Source organism: Hypanus sabinus, chromosome 8, assembly GCF_030144855.1.
Source record: "Hypanus sabinus isolate sHypSab1 chromosome 8, sHypSab1.hap1, whole genome shotgun sequence".
NCBI classification, from domain to species: Eukaryota; Metazoa; Chordata; class Chondrichthyes; order Myliobatiformes; family Dasyatidae; genus Hypanus; species Hypanus sabinus.
Window position 1 is genome coordinate 169,709,380 of NC_082713.1, and position 21,496 is coordinate 169,730,875.

At 48.3% G+C, this 21,496-nt stretch overlaps 1 protein-coding gene across 6 annotated transcripts in view; it reads right to left on the reverse strand.

Annotated features, from left to right (window-relative positions):
• Nucleotides 1-21,166, reverse strand: part of dram1 (DNA-damage regulated autophagy modulator 1) — a 533,733-nt gene extending 512,567 nt beyond the window's left edge. For 4 of the 6 annotated variants that reach the window (XM_059978519.1, XM_059978518.1, XM_059978516.1 and 1 more), the window contains exons 1-2: nt 20,876-21,166; nt 6,344-6,411 (exon numbers count right to left, since the gene is read on the reverse strand). In XM_059978519.1, coding sequence (XP_059834502.1) covers nt 6,344-6,411; nt 20,876-21,006 — 199 coding nt within the window. In that variant the 5' untranslated portion in view covers nt 21,007-21,166. The remainder of the gene's footprint in view (nt 1-6,343; nt 6,412-20,875) is intronic. The other 2 variants (XM_059978517.1, XM_059978521.1) reach the window with 1 other exon arrangement.
• Nucleotides 21,167-21,496: the final 330 nt, after the last annotated feature.

Here is a 21,496-nt window from a genome sequence, read left to right on the forward strand (position 1 = left end):
TGTGTACCCTCTCCCTCTGACGGGGGGGGGTGTGTGTACCCTCTCCCTCTGACGGGGGTGTGTGTACCCTCTCCCTCTGACGGGGGTGTGTGTGTACCCTCTCCCCGTGACGTGTGGGGGGTGTACCATGTCCCTCTGACGGGGGGGGTGTGTACCTTCTCCCTCTGACGGGGGTGTGTGTGTACCCTCTCCCCGTGACGGGGTGTGTGTGTACCCTCTCCCTCTGACGGGGGGGTGTGTGTGTACCCTCTCCCTCTGACGGGGGGGGGTGTGTGTACCCTCTCCCTCTGACGGGGGGGGGGTGTGTGTACCCTCTCCCCGTGACGGGGGGGTGTGTGTACCCTCTCCCCATGACGGGGGAGGGGGGTGTGTGTACCCTCTCCCCGTGACGGGGTGTGTGTGTACCCTCTCCCTCTGACGGGGGGGTGTGTGTACCCTCTCCCTCTGACGGGGGGGGTGTGTACCCTCTCCCCGTGACGGGGGGGTGTGTGTACCCTCTCCCCGTGACGGGGGGGTGTGTGTACCCTCTCCCCGTGACGGGGGGGTGTGTGTACCCTCTCCCCGTGACGGGGGGGTGTGTGTACCCTCTCCCCGTGACGGGGGGGTGTGTGTACCCTCTCCCTCTGACGGGGGGGGGGTGTGTGTACACTCTCCCCATGACGGGGGTGGGGGGTGTGTGTACCCTCTCCCCGTGATGGGGGGGGGGTGTGTGTACCCTCTCCCCATGACGGGGGGGTGTGTACCCTCTCCCTCTGACGGGGGGGGGGGTGTGTACCCTCTCCCCGTGACGGGGGTGTGTGTACCCTCTCCCCATGAAGGGGGGGTGTGTGTACCCTCTCCCCGTGACGGGGGGGTGTGTGTACCCTCTCCCCATGAAGGGGGGGTGTGTGTACCCTCTCCCCGTGATGGGGGGGGGTGTGTGTACCCTCTCCCTCTGACGGGGGGGTGTGTGTACCCTCTCCCCATGAAGGAGGGGTGTGTGTACCCTCTCCCCATGACGGGGGGGTGTGTGTACCCTCTCCCTCTGACGGGGGGGGTGTGTACCCTCTCCCTCTGACGGGGGGGTGTGTGTACCCTCTCCCTCTGACGGGGGGGTGTGTACCCTCTCCCCGTGACGGGGGGGGGGGGGGGTGTGTACCCTCTCCCTCTGACGGGGGGGGTGTGTGTACCCTCTCCCTCTGACGGGGGGGTGTGTGTACCCTCTCCCCATGACGGGGGGGTGTGTGTACCCTCTCCCCGTGACGGGGGGGGGGTGTGTACCCTCTCCCTCTGACGGGGGGGGTGTGTGTACCCTCTCCCCGTGACGGGGGGTGTGTGTACCCTCTCCCTCTGACGGGGGTGTGTGTACCCTCTCCCTCTGACGGGGGGTGTGTGTACCCTCCCCCTCTGACGGGGGGGTGTGTGTGTACCCTCTCCCTCTGACGGGGGGGTGTGTGTACCCTCTCCCTCTGACGGGGGGGTGTGTGTACCCTCTCCCTCTGACGGGGGGGTGTGTACCCTCTCCCCGTGACGGGGGGGTGTGTGTACCCTCTCCCTCTGACGGGGGTGTGTGTACCCTCTCCCTCTGACGGGGGGGTGTGTGTACCCTCCCTCTGACGGGGGGGGTGTGTGTACCCTCTCCCTCTGACGGGGGTGTGTGTGTACCCTCTCCCCGTGACGGGGTGTGTGTGTACCCTCTCCCTCTGACGGGGGGGTGTGTGTACCCTCTCCCTCTGACGGGGGGGGTGTGTGTACCCTCTCCCCGTGACAGGGGGGGTGTGTACCTTCTCCCTCTGCCGGGGGGGTGTGTGTACCCTCTCCCTCTGACGGGGGGGTGTGTGTACCCTCTCCCTCTGACGGGGGTGTGTGTGTACCCTCTCCCCATGACGGGGGGTGTGTGTACCCTGTCCCCATGACGGGGGGTGTGTGTGTACCGTCTCCCTCTGATGGGGTGGTGTGTGTACCCTCTCCCGGTGACGGGGGTTGTGTGTACCCTCTCCCAGTGACGAGGGTGTGTGTACCCTCCCTCTGACGGGGGGGGGTGTGTGTACCCTCTCCCTGTGATGGGGGGTTGTGAGTACCCTCTCCCACTGAAGAGGGGGTGTGTGTACCGTCTCCCTCTGACGGGGGGTGTGTGTACCGTCTCCCTCTGAAGGGGGGGTGTGTGTACCGTCTCCCTCTGAAGGGGGGGTGTGTACCGTCTCCCTCTGACGGGGGGTGTGTGTACCGTCTCCCTCTGATGGGGGGTTGTGAGTACCCTCTCCCACTGAAGAGGGGGTGTGTGTACTGTCTCCCTCTGACGGGGGGTGTGTGTACCGTCTCCCTCTGAAGGGGGGGTGTGTACCGTCTCCCTCTGACGGGGGGTGTGTGTACCGTCTCCCTCTGAAGGGGGGGTGTGTGTACCGTCTCCCTCTGAAGGGGGGGTGTGTACCGTCTCCCTCTGACGGGGGGTGTGTGTGTACCGTCTCCCTCTGATGGGGGGTTGTGAGTACCCTCTCCCAGTGACGAGGGTGTGTGTACCCTCCCTCTGACGGGGGGGGGTGTGTGTACCCTCTCCCTCTGACGGGGGGTGTGTGTACCGTCTCCCTCTGAAGGGGGGGTGCGTGTACCGTCTCCCCGTGATGGGGGGGTGTGTACCGTCTCCCTCTGAAGGGGGGGTGTGTGTACCGTCTCCCTCTGATGGGGGGTTGTGAGTACCCTCTCCCTCTGACGGGGGGGGGGGGGTGTACCCTCTCCCTCTGACGGGGGGGGGGGTGTGTACCCTTTCCCCGTGATGGGGGGTTGTGAGTACCCTCTCCCTCTGACGGGGGGGGGGTGTGTACCCTTTCCCCGTGATGGGGGGTTGTGAGTACCCTCTCCCTCTGACGGGGGGGGTGTGTACCCTCTCCCCGTGACGGGGGGATTCTCCTCCATACTCTTCCCATGTTGCAGAGGTTGAGTGGGTCAGGCTCTGGTTTTGCTGCAGTTTCTGTTGTTCCTCCGAACATCGTGGACATGTTATGTTGGTGCTGGAATGAGCGTGGCACAAGCCCCACCTCCAGCACATTCTCAGACTGTGGGGGTTGTTAATACAAAGATGGATTTCACTCTCTGCTGTCACGTACATGTGATCAATACGTACAGACGGGAACCTGTCCGTGTTGTAATGGGAGAGAACGAGGTGAGCGTAGTAACCAGCTCTTTAGCCGACGATGTGTCTGCCCAACTAGGCTAAATCTGCTGAATATCCATATTCTGCGGAGAATGGTAAGGGGTATCTTACAGGTCGTTAAAAATTACCCTGGGTTGGAAAGAATTATCAATAGAAACCATTTCCTCTGGCATTTTGATCAAGACTCTGATAATTAGCAGAACACGCTCCTGTACATTTCGCAATCGCGAAATGTTTCTTCGTGCAGGAGTGACAATGGAGTCTCATTTCATTAGAATATTAAAAAATAACAAAGACAAGTTTGGGATTATGTGGGGTCTAATTGGAGAATTCAGCCTTCAGCCATGATATGTTTGTTTGTTTTCTCTCTCTCTCTCCCCCCCCCCCCAACTTTTCTTTTCTTTCTCCCTTGTCCCACCTGTCTCTCTCTTTGGACATAAAATTCTGTAATTCTACAATATAGGGTCATAAAGGAACACAGCATGGACACCAGGCCCTTCGGCCTTACTCGTCCATGCTGATCAACATGGCATCTAATGCTTTTCCCTGCATTTGGCACAATTGAGCTCACCTTTAGCACAGCATCTATAATCTTTGTAACCTGAGATTGCTAATTCAGATATAACCAGGACTCCAGGTTCCTTTTGCCTTAAACTATTCACATCTTTAGCAAAATACCACTTTCTCTTCTTCTCATCCGAAGTTCTGTACCCTGCAGCCATTTGAAACTTGGGTCCATCACTTCATGTGAACAGCACAGGTGGGTCTGCAGTGACAGTAAAGCAGAACACCTCCTCTCTTTGTGAACCATTTCAGAATGCTGTCTGCAATTGTCTGCAGCATTCTCTTTGATGGTATTCTTTTTTATGGCAGCACACACAAGATGCTGGAGGAACTCAGCAGGTCAGGCAGCATCGATGGGACACATTTCCAGTCCTGATGAAGGGTCTCGGCCCGAAATGTTCTCCGTTCCAGAGATGCTGCTTGACCTGCTGAGTTCCTCCAGCATTTTGTGTGTGTTGCTCTGGATTTCCAGCGTCTGCAGATTTTCTCGTGTTTGTGATTCTTTTTTATGTTTCTTTGTTTTGTGACTGCCTGTAAGGAGCCGAACCTCAAGTCTGATAATAAATGTACTTTTGAACTTTGTTTGAATGGGATAAACCAAAGCTCTGTCAAGTTCCACGCACATGCAGCTTCAAGACACCCCCCCGCCCACGGTTCCAGAGTCACACCCACTACCCCGGTAGTGACCTGCACGAGGCAGGGGAGGGGCTTGTGTGTGATGTCGCATGGCTGTTGCCCATGCCTGCACGAGCAACCCCCAGCGCCGCTGGGCGTCAGCCCTCTCCGCTCTGGTGGGTCGGCAGACATCGGCCCGTGGAGGCGGTTGGCGGTTGAGAGGGCTGCTGGGTTACCATGGAGATGTCTGTGGTCCTGCTGCCCCAGAGCCGCATCACCCCTCCCTGGGCTGGGCCATAGGGTCGTCATGGGTGAAGGTGGGCAGTCCTTGAGAGACTGGACCCTAATCTGGACAACGTTGCGTTTCTATGGAGTAGAGGGGACCTTAAACGTGAGATAGTGAGGAATATTACCTGGGTTTTATAGAATCTTGGAGCAATACAGCACAGATGGAGGCTGTTCAGCCCAACCAGTCCATGCCAATTACATTGTTCCAGTTTCCTGCATTCAACCCATATCCAGCCCAGACCCCCCCATGGAACTAGAATTGATCATTCATACTGAGGTACAGTGAAAAGCTTCTCTTGCAAACTGTCCATACAGATCAGATCACTACACAGTGCACTGAGGCCAAGCAAGGTGAAACAACAACAGAATGTAGAGTAAGGTGTATCAGCTTCAGAGAAAGTGCAGCGCAGCTAGACAGTAAGATGCAAGATCATAACGAATAGGTTGTGAGGTCAAGAGTCCATCTTACAATAGGGATACGTTTGATTGTCTTAGAAAATTGTGGGGAACAACAGCATGGTGTTTCGCACAATACTTCATAGTGAAGTTCAATCCCCACCACTGTCCGTATGCTCTCCCCGTGACCGTGTGGGTTTCCTCCGGGCGCTCTGGTTTCCTCCCACATTTCAAAGATGTATGGGTTCGTAGGTTAATGGGTCAGTGTCTATCGTCCCGTGATCAGTCTAAGGTTAATTCCGGGGTCACTGGGTGGTGTGGCGCGAAGGACAGGAAGCGCCTGTTCCACACTGTATCTCAGTGAATAAATAACAGCGGTGTAGAAGCTGTCCATGAACCAATAAAATTCCCTGCTGACATAAAGCTGACAGTGTAATGAGAAACACAACATTGAGCATGAGGAACATGGAATAGTGTAAGGTGCAGCAGTGCAGAAAGAAATACTATAGTGACAATTACAAAACAGAATCAGGTTTATTGTCACCAATATATCTTGTGGAATTTGTTAAACACGAGGGATTCTGCAGATGCTGGAAATCCAGAGTAACCCAAGCAAAATGCTGGAGGAACTTGGCAGGTCAGGCAGCATCTATGGAAATGAATAAACAGTCGAGGTTTCCAGCCAAGACAACTTCTTCAGGATTGGAAAAACTATTATAAAACAGAAGATGCCAGAATAAGAATGTTGAGGGGGGAAGGGAAGGAGGATAGCTCAAAGGTGATAGGTGAAGCCAGGTGGGTGGAAAAGGTGACAGGAGAAGAAGGAATCTGATAGGAGGGGAGTGTGGATCATGGGAGAAAGGGAAGGAGGAGGGACAGCAGGAGGTGAGGAGAAGAGTGAGGAATAGAAGAAGGGGAGGGGAAAATTACGGAAGGGAGATGTCGATGTTCATGCTGGAGGCTACCTGAAGTTTGTTGCTTTGCAGCAACAGGACAGTGCTGAGTTAGAATTAAGAGTTCAAGAACATTGTCGAACCACTGGAAAGGGGATATGAAAGAGGAGATTGGTTCAGAAGTCAGCAGTGGGGAAGAAGCTATTCCTGAATCTAGTTGTACGAACTTTCAAACTCCTCCATCTTCCGACTGAACATAAAAGAGAGAGAAGGGAGCGGCCAGGGTAGCAAACATCCTTCACAGACTTCTCACCTACCCAAAGCGAGCAGAAACTGCAAGGAAGGAAGAATGCAGAAGGAAGCCATAAAGAGGACAGCCAAGATGAAGGAGAACCTGCAGAAAATTTCCAATCCACCCCACATCTTCTGTAAAAGAATGAGAGGTTTCTGTGCTTACCCAGAAAGGCGGAGATATTTACCATTAATCCAAACACACAACTCTCTGGAGGGTTTGCTCCGGTATCACTACAAAGAAATATAGTGAGAAAAAAAGATGAAAAACATGGCAAGGACATCACAGTAGCTAAATAAATTCCTCCTCATCCTGGCCATGACCTGATTATGATCTCGACATTGACCCTTCCCACCAGAATTCACCCAAAAGTATGCAAATGCTCATTCCATTGTGGCCAAAACCTTGGATGTAAATCAAAGTGAGACCATGCTGTTTATCCTAGATTCAGATTATCACTTGTGCATCAAAACATACAGTGAAATGCGCCATTTGCATTAATGACCAACAAAGTCTGAGGATGTACTGGGGACAGACTGTAAGTGTCACTCCGCATTCTGGCACCAACGATGCTCAGCAGAACAACACTGAACACAACGAGCAACGAAACAAGGTAGTGGGGTGGTTAGTGCGATGCTTTTACAGATCAGAGTGTCGGAGGTTGGAATTTAATTAAGGAGTTTTATGTTCTTCCTGTGACTGTGTGGATTTCCTCTGGATGTTCCAGTTTTTCTCACAGTCCAATGACATAGCAGTTAGCAGGTTAACTGGTCGTTGTAAATTTTCCTGTGGTTAGGCTAGTGTTAAATCAGTGAGTTATAGGACCGAATGGCTCATTGGGCTGGAAGGGCTTGTTCCGAGCAGAATCTCAAAATAAAATAAATAAAGCCCCTTTCTTCCCTCCCACCCACCCACACGCACATACAGTCCTCCAACTCCAGGGCAGGCCCCCGGCCTCCAACTCCAGGGCAGGCCCCCAGCCTCCAACTCCAGGGCAGGGCCCCGGCCTCCAACTCCAGGGCAGGCCCCCGGCCTCCAACTCCAGGGCAGGGCCCCGGCCTCCAACTCCAGGGCAGGGCCCCGGCCTCCAACTCCAGGGCAGGGCCCCGGCCTCCAACTCCACGGCAGGCCCCCGGCCTCCAACTCCAGGGCAGGCCCCCGGCCTCCAACACTTTGACCAATGGCCAATCAGACATCAGAAGTTGGAGAGAAGGGGACTTCAAACAGGTCCACTGCCCGAGGATAAAGGGCAGGAGCAGTTTGTGGCAACATAATAAGAGCTTTGATCAGCGTCCAATCGGCGTTTGGGATTGATTAGTAAGAGAAAATTAAAGGAAAGCAGCAGCCATCGTCAGATTGAATGGTCTTAAGGCTCTAGCTTCTCGAGGCTTCACTCAACAAAGGAAAGAAAAGCCCGTTTTTTCCTTCTCTTCTTTATATTTGCTCAGCTGGGACAGTAGAGATGCCAGGCAGGATAGTGCAATGCTTCTCTTGCAGGGTTTGGGAAGGCAGGGAGATCTCCAGTGATGCTGATGACTACACTACAAGAAGTGCATCCAGCTGCAGCTTCTAACAATCTACGTTAAGGATTTGGAGCTGGAACTGGATGAACTCTGGATCATTGGGGAAGCTGAAGGGGTGATAGATAGGATATAGACAGATCAGTTATACAAGGTGCAGGACACACGAGACTGGGTTACAGTCAGGAAGGGAAAGGGGTTAAGGAGCCAGTGCAGAGTGCTTTTGTGGCCATCCCTCTCAACAATAGGTTCATCACTTTGGACACAGTCGGTGGGGGTTGACCTAACAGAGGAAAGTCACAGGTCTGTGGCACTGTCTGCCTCTATGATTCAGAAGGGAAGGAGAAGAAGAGGCACGCTATGGTGATAAGGGATTCATTAGGTAGGGAACAGACAGGAGGTTCTGTAGGAATGAATGAAATACCCGGATGGTACGTTGCCTCCCGGATGCCAAGGTCTGGGATATTTTGGATCGAGTCCTCAGCATTCCTAAGTAAGAGGGTGAACAGCCAGTAGTCGTGGTCTATGTCGGTACCTATGACATGGATATGACCAGTGAAGAGGTTCTGCATAGGGAGTTCAGGGAGTTGGGTGCTAAGTTAAAGGGCAGGACCCCCAGGGTTGTGATCTCAGAATTGCTACCTGTGCCATGTGCTAGTGAAGACAGAATGAGGAAGATTATACAATTTAATATGTGGCGAAGGAGTTGGTGTAGGAGGGAGGGCATAAGATTTTTGGATCATTGGGCTCTCTTCCAGGAAAGGTGGGACCTGTACAGAAAGGAAGGTTTGCACCTGAACTGAAGGGAGACTAATATCGTAGCAGGAAGGTTTGTTAATGCTGCACAGTGAGGTTTAAACTAGAGCTGCAGGCGGATGGAAACCAGAGTGCCAGGACAGTTAGTGGAGAGGTTGTGGAGGCAGATGTTGGTGAGACCTCAGACAAAGTTAAGAATCAAGAGGTTGAGCATGAGCAAAAAAATCGAAAAAAGTTGTATCTGACTGTGCACAGTATACAGAATAAGGTAGATGAACTTGCAGCACAGTTGCAGATTGGCAGGTTGGCAGGTATGGCAGGCATCACTGAACCATGGCTGCAAAATTGTAGCTGGAAGCTTAATGCCCAAGGAGATACATTGTATTGAAAGGACAGGCAAGAAGGCAGAGGGGTGGCATTGCTCTTGGTAAAAAATGAAATCAAATCATTAGAAAGAGGTGACATGGGGTCTGAAGGTATTGAATCATTGTGGTTACAGCCAAGGAACTGTAAGGGTAAAAAGACACTAATGAAGTCCTATAGAGACACCCAAACAGTAGTAAGGATGTGGTTTACAAATTACAACGGGAAACAGAAAATGCATACCAATACTACAATAGCCATGGGGCACTTCAATATGCAGGTAGATTGGGAAAATCAGGTTGGTGCTGGATTCCTGGTGGGGAATTTCTAGAGTGCCTACGAGATGGGTTTTTTTTAGAGCAGATCATGGTCGAGCCCACTAGAGGATCAGCTATTCTGGATTGATTGTTGAGCAATAAACCAGAATTGATCAGAGAGCTCAAGGTCAAAAAAAAACCCTTAAGGGAAAGTGATCATATTATGATTAAATTCACCCTGAAACCTGAGAAGGAGAAGCTGAAGTCAGATGTATCAATATTACAGTGGAGTAAAGGGGATTACAGAGAGGAGTTAGCCAGAACTGATTGGAAAAGAACACTGGCAGGGATGACGGCAGAGCAGCAATGGCTGGATTTTCTGGAAGCAATTCGGAAAGCTCAGCATATATACATTTCAAAGAAGAAGTATTGTTAAGGAAAGATGACACAACTGTGGCTAACAAGGGAAGTCAAAGCCAAACAGAAAGCATATAATAGAGCAAAAATTAATGGGAAGTCGGTGGATTGCGAAACTTTTAAAAAAACAGCAGAAAGCAACTAAGAAGGTAAAGATGGAATATGAAAGTAACTGAGCTAATAATATTAAAGAGGACACCGAAAACTTTTTCAGATACATGAAGTGTAAAATAGAGGCAAGTGTGAATATTGGACCACTGGAAAATGATGCTGGAAAAGGTAGTGAATGAAGAAACACTGTGGAAGACCCTAGCAGTGTAGTGGGAGTTCCAGGTGTCAGGGGTCATGAACTGGGTGAAGTTACCATTACTAGATGGAAGGTTCTTGGGAAACCAAAAGATCTGAAGGTAGATTGGTCACCCGGACCAGATGGTGTACACCTCAGGGTCCTGAAAGAGGGGGCTGAAGGGATTGTGGAGGCAATAATAATGATCTGTCAAGGATCACTCGATTCTGGGATGGTGCTGGAACACCGGAAGATTGCAAATGTCACTCCACTCTTCAAGAAGGGAGAGGGGCAGAAGCAAACAATAGGCCAGTTAGTCTGACCTCACTGGTTGGAAAGCTGTTGGAGTCGATTGTTAAGGATGAGGTCTCACAGTACTTGGAGACACATGATAAAATAGGCCATAGTCAGTATGGTTTCCTCAAGGGAAAATTTTCCCTGACAAATCTCACAAATAGGGAAAACATTGGGCCACAAATAGAGAAAACTTGGAGATAGTGCGAGACGGAGTACAGGCAGATGATCGAGAAGGGACACATTCACACTGATGGTTTGAGATGTGTCTGTTTTAATGCAACGAGTATTGTGAACAAGGCAGATGAGCTTAGAGCGTGGATCAGTACTTGGAGATATGATGTGGTGGCCATTACAGAGACTTGGATGGCTCAGGGGCAGGAATGGTTACTTTGAGTGCCAGGCTTTAAATGTTTCAGAAAGGACAGAGAGGGAGGCAAAAGAGGTGGGGGTGTGGCACTGGTGCTCAGAGATAGTGTCACGGCTGTAGAAAAGAAGGAAGTCATGGTGGGATTGTCTACAGAGTCTCTGTGGGTGGAAATTAGAAACATGAAGGGGTCAATAACTCTACTGGGTGTTTTTTATAGACCACCCAATAGTAACAAGGACATGGTTGGAGAGTCTAAGACCAGAGGACAGAGCCTCTGATTAGAGGGGCGTCCTTTTAGAATGGAAATGAGGAAGAATTTTTTTAGCCAGAATGTGGTGAATCTGTGGAATTCTTTGCCACAGGCAATATGGAAGCCAGGACTTCATCTGCATTTAGTTTCTTTTTTGGTCAGGACATGAAGGGATACGGGCTGAAGGCAGGAGATTGGGGCTGAGAGGTAAATTGAATCAGCCATGATTAAACGGCAGAGCAGATGTGATGGCCCATATGGCCTAATTCTACTCCTGTATCTTATGGTCTTAACTCCAGTACAGGCCTCCATCCTCGAACTCAGGACTGGCATCCAGCCTCTGACTCCAGGACAGACCTCCAGCCTCCTGTTTCCAGGCTTTGGCCATTTGGACTTCAACTTTCATTCTTCCGATCGACCTTCAGGCTTCAGTCTTGGATATCGACCCCCGGACCATCCGACGAAAAGACCCTGAAATCCAGGCTCAAACTTCAGGAATGCTGACTCATTGGCCCTTGTACATCCCGAGACCCAATGACATGGGACAGCCATAGATATCCTTTGTCACCCATCAGCATCGCTGATCATTGAACGTGAAGCGGAGGCCTATATTCTGATAAAAGATCATCAACCTGAAGTATTAACTCTCTCTATAGCTGCTGTTCATTCTAGTGAGTACAGTAGGTTCTGGTTAATTGGGATACATTGGAACCAGTACATTTTGGCCAAATGAAGCAGCTTTTAGCTTAAGTTTCATTGGAATAGTTAACAATGTTTAAAAATACAAGTTACCAGTTAACTGAGAAACAAATTATGTATTTAGGTGAAATGCAGAACAAATTAGAATGCTATAAATCCTATTACAGTACTATAAAACTATGTATTCCTTCCTAATAGTTATTGCCAGAAGAATTCATCCAGTGTATGAAACCATGTTCTTTTGATTGACTGTAAATGAACAAAATCAGTGCAGATCCCTGGTGCAGATAATGGGCTGCCTTCACACAATGCTTTTGATTACTGCATCTTCCAAATCTTCATTTACATTGTAACACTGAAGATGATCGTCAATACCTTCAAATGTTACCATTATTCCTAAATTGTTGAAGTAGTGAAATCATTTCATTTTTACTTCTGGCCATTTCTGGCATCTCCAAGCCTAATCATTTGAAACTGCAGTAAGCAAGACAGTTCTGAATTGTCTTACTGCTTATTTCTCACCAACTATCAGCGGCAAAAATCATTGGTTTCTGAACACAAATAATTAATAATTTAGAAACTGCTTGCTCTAGGCATGGTGTACTGTCTAACAGCCACACAAATGCATGCATCTGACACTAGTTAGAAACTGTATGGCAAGAGTCTCCTGTCCCAATTAAACTGCATAGTGTCTTAAATAAATGAAGGAAATCCTGGCTTTCTTCTCGAATACTTTCTATCTTTAAGAGTTGTTTGAAAGAAGTGGCTACCCTGATTAATCAATGGCCCAGTTAACCAGAATCCACTGTATTTCCAGCAATGTTTAATTTTATACAATTAAGTAGTATTTTATTACATACTATGTTGGCACTGGAATGTGTGGCAGCACTTGCAGGCTGCCACAGGCTAGGCTTGTATCCACCGGAGTTCAGAAAAGTAAGAGGGGACTTCCCCAAAATTTGTAAGGTCCCAAGTGTTGAAGTAAAGAGGACTACAGCGCAGAAACAGGCCCTTCGGCCCATCTACAGCTGATATTCTGCCTAGTCCAATCGACCCGCACCTGGACCATAGCCCTCACATCTACACACTTACCCAACCTTCTCTTATATATTACAATCAAACTCACATTCACCACTTCCACTGGCAGCTCGTTACACACTCACACCATCCTCTGAGTCAAGAATTTCCCCATCAAGAATTTCCCCTTAAACTTTTCACCCTTCACCCTTAACCCATGAGCTCCAGTTCTCATCTCACCCAAACCGAGTGCAATAAGCCGGCTTGCATTTCCCCATTCTATACCCCTCATAATTTTGTATACCTCTATCTAATCTCCCCTCATTCTCGTGGTTACAGCAAATTTCAAAGTGCATTTATTATCAAATATGTAAACACTGCACAACCTTGTGATTCATCTCCCAACAGGCAGCCATGAAACAAAGAAACACAAAAAGCCAAAAAACTGAAAATCATCAACCACCCAATGTGCTGAGAAAGGATAAACAACAAGCCCAAGCAAACAGCATTCTCAGCTGAAGTCCACAGAGAGACCGTCCCCTAGCACAGAGCTGAGCAGTGAGCTGTACCGACTTGTCCCTCACCTCATGCCCCGACACCCTGACCTTTCCAATTCGGCCCAGTGCTTAAATCATCGTCCACACATCAGGTTCAGTCACTCCAACACGGCCTGGACCCAACTCCCTCGATTCTGCCTGTACTCAACCTTTCCAATTCGGCCCAGTGCTTAAATCATCGTCCACACATCAGGTTCAGTCGCTCCAACACGGCCTGGACCCAACTCCCTCGATTCTACCTGTACTCAACCTTTCCAATTCGGCCCAGTGCTTAAATCATCGTCCACACATCAGGTTCAGTCGCTCCAACACGGCCTGGACCCAACTCCCTCGATTCTGCCTGTACTCAACCTTTCCAATTCGGCCCAGTGCTTAGATCTATCAAACCTTGGGTCTTCCTTGCTCTCAGCAACGGGTTGTATGCCTCGCCTCCCTTCCGCCACATCGAATTGCTTCTAAGTCCAAAGGGAAGTTACACACTACTGTTTGCGATGATCATTTGCCAGAAAAAGTACAGTTCACCAAGTATTTAGTTGCTTTCCTTGTTTTGATTGCCACCAGCCTGAACATAACCTTATCTTAAACTGGATAAGGAGATGTGGACAGTACAGCATGGGAACAGGCCTTACAGCCCACAGGCTAATGCTGAACTATTTAAGCTGACAACACCTAATCAATCCCTTCTGCCTGGACATGGTCATATTCCTCCTTTCCCTGCACTAGCTTCTGAAATGCCCCTCTCGCATCTGCCTCCACCACCACTCCTGGCATTCCAGACACCTATCACAAATTTCCCCAACCCTTATCTTAAATGCATGACCTCTGGTATTAGATCTTTCAATCTTTGGGAAAGAACCTAGAACTGGAAGATGCGGATACAATATATTGTGGAATTCATTGCCACAGATGGTTGTAGAGGACAAGTCATTGGGTTATAACCATATAACAATTACAGCACGGAAACAGGCCATCTCGGCCCTTCTAGTCTGTGCCAAACACTTAGTCTCACCTAGTCTCACCCACCTGCACTCAGCCCATAACCCTCCATTCCTTTCCTGTCCATATACCTATCCAATTTTTTTTTAAATGACAATATCGAACCTGCCTCTACCACTTCTACCGGAAGCTCGTTCCACACAGCTACCACTCTCTGAGTAAAGAAGTTCTCCCTCGTGTTACCCCTAAACTTTTGCCCCCAAACTCTTAACTCATGTCCTCTTGTTTGAATCTCCCCTACTCTCAAAGGAAAAAGCCTACCTATGTGAACTCCGTCTATCCCCCTCATAATTTTAAATACCTCTATCAAGTCCCCCTCAACCTTCTACACTCCAAGGAATAAAGACCTAACTTGTTCAACCTTTCTCTGTAACTTAGGTGCTGAAACCCAGGTAACGTTCTAGTAAATCTCCTCTGTACTCTCTCTATTTTGTTGACATCTTTCCTATAATTCAGTGACCATAACTGTACACAATACTCCAAATTTGGCCTCATCAAAGCCTTGTACAATTTTAACATTACATCCCAACTCCTGAACTCAATTCTCTGATTTATTTATTTATTCGTTTGTTTGTTTATTTATTTAGAGGTGCCATGTGGATCCGTACTGCCCAGCAACCTACTGATTTAACCCTAGCCTAATTGCAGGACAATTTACAATGACCAATTAACCCACTAACCAATATGTCTTTGGGCAGCGAAAGGAGACCGGAGCACCCGGAGGAAACCCAGGCGGTTGACAGGGAGAACGTACAAACATTCTCACAGAGGATGCTGGAAGTGGACTCTGAACTCCAACACCCCGAGCTGTAATTGCCACCGTGGCATCCCAGAGAGCGAGAACACAGTGCAACACTATCACGGCGGAGTATCCTGCATTAGGGGGTATGGCAGCCGAAGTACAATGGATTGCTCTCACCTTGGTACCTCAGCCCACCTGGCCACTGATGATCCCCTGCCAGGTAAGGTTAAGGCAGAGATAGATAGGTTCTAATTAGCCAGAGTGTCAGAGGTTATGGGGAGAAGGTAGGAGAAGGGGGTTGAGAGGAATGATAATTAGCCATGATGGAATGGTGAAGCAGTCTCAATAGGCTGAATCCGTAAGACATAGATCTTGTGTTGTATGTCATTTATAATGCAGAGAGTCAATGGCTGAAGGTCAGAAGCCTGGAGCTGTGACTGTATGTGCGGGTGGGAGTGAGGGAAGGGGACTTGTTTTGCTCCTGATATTTTGCCTTGTTATTTTTGCTCATTGTTATGTTGGCTACATGGTGTTCAGCTGAATATTGTGGCCCCGCTCTGTTGGCACCAGAATGCGACACTGCCAAGCTTCCCCCAGCAGATCCTTGGTTGTTGGTTGTTAATGCAAATGATATGTTTCACTGTAAATTCTGATGTACTTGTGACAAATAAATCTGAATCTAATCAAATTAAATTTTTCTCCAAGGATTGTGATGCTTTGGAACTCTCCTTCCCCACAGGACAATGTGTTTCTGAATATTTACGTAGAACAAGAGTACAGCATAGAACTGGCCCTTCAGCCCAAAATTTAGTGCCAATATTTTAATCTACTCCAAGATCAATCTAACCCTTCCCTCCCACATAGCTCTCCATTTTTGTATCATCCATGTGCCTAATTAAGAGTTCCTTTAATATCCTTAATGTATCTGCCTCTGCCACCCCCCCCAGGAAGGACATTCCACACACCCACCACTCTCTGTGTAAAAAACTTAACTTTGAATTCCCCCTGTACTTTCCTCTAATCACCTTAAAATTACAGCCCAGCCATTGCGGGTAAAGCCCTTCCCACCACTGAGCACACCTACAAGGAGCAGAAACCACAGCCAAGGACCCCCACCAGTCAGGCCATGCTCTCTTCCTGCTGCTGCCATCAGCAAGGAGGTACAGGAGCCTCAGGACCTACACCACCAGGTTCAAGAATAGTTATTACCCCTCAACCACCAGGTTCTTGAACCAGTGTGAATAACTTCACTCATCCCAACACAGAATTGATTCCACAACCTACAGACTCACTTTCAATGACTTGCCAGCTTATGTTCTCAGTATTAATTTTTCTTTCTTTTGTAGTTCCACAATTTGTTGTTTTTCAATACGGGCTATTTGTCCGTCTTTGTTATGTGTAGTTTTTCATTGATTCTATTGTGTTTCTTTGTACTTACTGTGAATGCTGACAGGAAAACAAACCTCAGTGTTGCACATGGTGACAAATATGTACTTCAATACTAAATCAACTTTGTATTTTTGAACTTTGAAAAAAAAATCTACTCAGTGCCCAGTTTATTAGGTACACCTGTACACCTGCTCATTAATGCAAATATCTAATTGGCCAATCATGTGGCAGCACTCAATGCATAAAAAACATGCAGATATGGTCAAGAGGCTCAGTTGATGTTCAGACCAATCATCACAGTGGGGAAAAAGTGACTTTGATCATGGAATGATAGCTGGTGCCAGATGGGGAGGTTTGAGTATCTCAGAATATGCTAATCTCCTGCAATTTTCACATACAACAGTCTCTAGAGTTTACAGAGGATGGTGTGAAAAACAAAAAAAAAACTCCTTCTCTCTCATTCTCTCCCTATCCTCAGCCATAACAAATGATGCTGTTTGACCCGCTGATTTCTTCAGATGTACCGTGGAGAGCAATCTGACTGGTTGCATCACCATCTGGTGTGGGAGCTCTGATGTTGAGGATCAGAAAAAGCTGCAGAGGATTCACCAGCTTTTACGTCAGTACTAGCATCCCCAGCATCAAAGGCACATTCAAAAGATACTGCCTCAAGAACGACTGCTTCTTTTACACTGTATATCAGTGATTTAGGTGATGGAATGGATGGCTTTGTTGCCAAGTTTGCAGGATACAAAGATTGGTGGGGGGGGGGGCGAATAGTGTTGAGGAAAAAGATAGGCTGCAGAAGGACAAAGAGGTTAGGAGAATGGGCAAAAATGTGGTAAATGAAATACAATGTTGGAAAATGCATGGCCATGCACTTTGGTAGTAGAAATAAATGTGCAGACTATTTTCTAAATGGGGAGAAAATCCAAAAATCTGAGACTTGAGAGTCCGTGTGCAATACACACTAAAGGTTAACTTGAAGGTAGAGTTGGTGGTGAGGAAGGCAAATGCCATGCTAACATTCATTTCAAGAGGTCTAGAACATAAAAGCAGGGATGTGATGCTGAGGCTTGATAAGGCACTGGTGAGGCCTCACCTTGAGTATTGTGAACAGTTTTGGGCTCCTCATCTAAGAAAAGGTGTGCTGGCATTGGAGAGGGTCCAGAGGACGTTCACAAGGATGTTTCCAGGAATGAAAGGGATATCAGACGAGAAACATTTGATGGCTTTGGGTCTATACTCACTGAAATTTAGGATGAGGTGGGATCTCATTGAAAGCTTTTGAATGTTGAAAAGCCTAGACAGAGTAGATGTGGAAAGGATGGCTCCCATGGTGGGGGTTTAGGACAAGAGGATAGAGGGGCATCCATTTAAAACAGAGGCATGGAGAAATTTCTTTAGCCAGAGGGTGATGAATTGTGGAATCTGTTACCACAAGCAGTTGTGGAGGCCAGATCACTGGGTGTATTTAAGGCAGAGATTGATAGGTTCTTGATTGGTCACGGCATCAAAGGTTATGGGGAGAAGGCTGGAGTGTAGGGCTTAGGAGGAGAAAAAAATGATCAGCCATGATTGAATGGCAAAGCAGACTTGATGGATCAAATGGCCTAATTCTGCTCCTATATCTTATGGTCTTATGGTCTATAATAGGCCAGTGAGTCTTAAAATGGGAGCAATCAAGAAATAATAGGGCAGTGAGCATTAAAATGATGGGAGATTAATTATGGGGGGAAAGTTCTTAGGAATAGGATATTCATGTCTGGAAAAGCGTGAACATATTACGGATAGCCAGTATTGTTTTGTGCAGGGGAGGTCATATCTTTGAAATTTAACTGAGTTTATTGAGGAGGTTTCAAAGTGGATTGATGAGGGTAAGGCAGTGGCTGGGCTTTAGCAAAGGCTTTGACAAAGTCCCTCATGGTAGGCTGGTCCAGACAATTAAGATGCATGGGATCAATGGGGAGTTGGTAGACTGGATTCAAAATTGGCTTGGACATAGAAGTTGGAGTGTGATGTTGGAAGGGTGCTATTTTGACCACAGGCATGTGATCAGTGGTGTTCCACAGGGGTCAGTACTGGGGCTCCTGTTGTTATATATACATGATTAATTGTGGATTCATAACTGTTTTTGAGTCCACTGACTCTGGAGCAGATGCTACGCACCCTCAGAAGGAAGCTCTGTAGCTTTCACCAGACAGAGACTTTCCGCAAGCAGCAAGATTGCTCAATACATAATCAACCACTAACCCACCCTTCACATCCCCAACCACCACTACTTCATCATTTCCTGTTCATCACCTTATGTACAGACACTCCTGTGCCTGTATATAAGCTATCTTGTGTATTCATATATATTGTGGGCTTTATCTTATTAAGTTTTTTTTGTGCAGCTTCAGATCCAGAGTAACAATTATTTCGTTCTCCTTCACACCTGAGTAGAGGAAATGACATTAAGCAATCTTGAGTCTTGCAGACAACTCAAAGATTGGTGGTGTTGTGAATAGTTGGAGGGTTGCCGATGGATACAGCAGGATAGAGACCAGTTAGAAATCTGGATGGAGGAATGGCAGATGGAGTTTCATCCACACAATGTCAGGTGCTGTTCTTGGGAGGTCTAGTGTAAGAGGAAGTGTACAGTAAACAGCAGGACCCTTTGTGCATAGACTGACAGAGCCATTCCTGATACAAGCCCAGTGCCGTTGAGGATGTTGGTATAAATGATGCCAAGACAATTCACCATTGTATAAAACTATGGTCAGGCTGTACTTGGAGTATTGTGTGTTGTGCTACTCACTGCATTATAGGAACGATGTGGGCACTTGGGAGAGGCTGCAGAAGAGGTTCACCGGGATGTTGCCCAAATTAGAGAGCATAAGGAAAAGTAGGGCAAGCTTGGATTGTTTTCCCCGGGGTGTTGAAGGAAGAGGGGAGACCTGATAGAAATTTATAAAACTTATCGGAAAAAGCTGCAGAGGGTTGCAAACTCAGCCAGCTCCCCCGTGGCCACTAGCCTCCCCACCACTGAGGACATCTTCAAAAGGTGATGCCTCAAAAAGCTGGCGTCCCTCACCCAGGGCGTACCCTCATCTCATGGCTACAGTCAGGGAGGAGATACAGGAGCCTGAAAACGAACTTGCAATGCTTTCGAAACAGATTCTTTCCCTCCGCCATCAGATTTCTGAATGATCCATGAACACAACATCACTATCTTTGCTGTCTTTTTGCACACATCTATTTTTTATATATATTCTCATTGTCAGTGATAATGAACCTGATTCCAATTCTGAAAGGGATAGAAAGAGTAACTGTCAAAGTGTTTTCCTGACACTGGGCACCTAGAGAAGGGGGAAGGGGAAAAGTTTGAAGAAAGTTTTCACAGTAGGTTTTACTTTTAAACGAGTGGTGGTTGCCTGGAACACACTGCCCAAGGTGGTAGTGGAAGTAGATATGATATTGGCATTTTAGAGGCTGTAAAACCCATGAACATACAGGGAACGGAGAGATATATATCGTGAGAAGGGACAAGGGGTTAGTGTAAAAACAAAAGAGATCCTGCAGGTGCTGGAAATCCAGAGCAACACATACACAATGCTGGAGGAACTCAGCAGGTCAGGCAGCTTCTATGGAGATGAATAAAGAGTTGAAACGTTGACAGTTCATTCCTCTCCACAGATGCTGCCTGACCTGCTGAGTTCCTCCAACATTTTGTGTGTGTTGCTCTGGATTTCCAGCACCCGCAGGATCTATTATGTCTATGATTTGCCTCTTCAATGCATGCCTTCCCTGAAGAAATTTAAACCTTCTCCCCCACCCATCCACCTTCCTCCTCCCCTGATCTCGCCTATCACCTGTCCGCTTGTCCCCCTCCCTTCCTTTCCAATAAGATGTGGACTGTTTATTCATTTCCATAGATGCTGCCTGACCTGCTGAGTTCCTCCAGCATTTTGTGTGTGTTCCTCCTCTCTGACCCATCACTGACAAAGGGGCACAATCCAGAAACATTAACCATTCCTCTTCCCGCAGATAAACCTGCTCAGTTTATTCCTGATTTCCAACAGCCTTGGGTTCAAGGTGCTACATAAATGCAGCATGTCAGACAATAGGTTACAGGCACTACATGAATATAAACTGAATCGAGGCGGAATGGAATTGGTACACAAATGCAAGCTGTCACCGGTTGGTACCAGGCGACACGAATGCCAACTGTCACAAGCTCGGAAGGGCAGAGTTAAAGGAATCGGTTCTGCTTCTGTTTCCCCGAGTGTTGAGACTGGAAAGTTGACAAGAAGTTGAGAGTAGGGAGAGAGAATTTCCTGCCCTCCCGGGGGCGTCTCCCGGATAATTAATGGGCCCAGCATTCACTGATGCTGCCCTTTTGCGAAGTGTAAGTTGAGACATTTCCTGACACCTTCATAAACAAAGGAATGTTGGATGGGATTGAGCTAACGGGAGTCAATTTCTGCCCCTGGTCCACCCCCGCACTCTGGGCTGGAACGGGGCCCCGTCTTTACAGCGGAATCTGATCAGGGCGATTTCCGGGAAGGATCATCGTTGTTGGCGGAGTTAACTCCGGACTCCCGTTTCGTCAGATTCAGCAAGTGGTCCACGGAGGAAAAGCGAGGGGAGGGGGTTGTCACTGGGGCCCCGGGACTGGTCGCCTCGTCTCAGAACTCAAGTGCTGTCTTTACCCCCCACCCGGTAGGATAACCCCATTCTACCCCGTGAGTGAGGCCAGGGGGGTTAGTGGTTCCCTCGCTCCCGAAGGGTGAGACACTTACCTAATGAATGGTACGAGCGGAGAAACGTGCCCGTCGCTCATAGCGATGATGAATGATATAATGAAGGCTGTGGATGACCAGATGACTAGTGCGGCCGGTAGGCAAGATATCTCGCACTTGAAGCGACACATCTCCTCTGCTCTGCCTGTGTTTGCCCCTGTGTTTCGCTGGCAGCCGCTCTCCTTCCTTACCTCTTCTTCCGGGTCTGGTACCGTCTTCACATGGAGCAAAACTTTAAACGGGTCAGCTCGCCACAAGACAGCTTCAGATTCGACAGGGAGTTTGGATACTCAGCAACTTCCTGCTGGCTCTCGCGTGATTTAATTGTAGCGGTAAAGAACTCTCAGTGTTCCGGGCAGCCCTGCGGTCTCTGCAAAGCTTTAGGTTTGCCGAAGATCTTCAGAACTGACAGGGCGATGGTGATGACAGGGACAATAAATCTGAAATAACAGAGCAGACGATGGGCCGATCGGCCTAATGCTGCTCGTGTGTTTTATGGATTACCGTTAAAAGGGTGTATCGATTTCAGTATAGTATCCCAATGCACCGTGTAATGGATTAAGCAGCCTTGCCGTTCAGGACACGCCCTTTTCCCATCACTGTCAGCGGGAACCTGGGGAA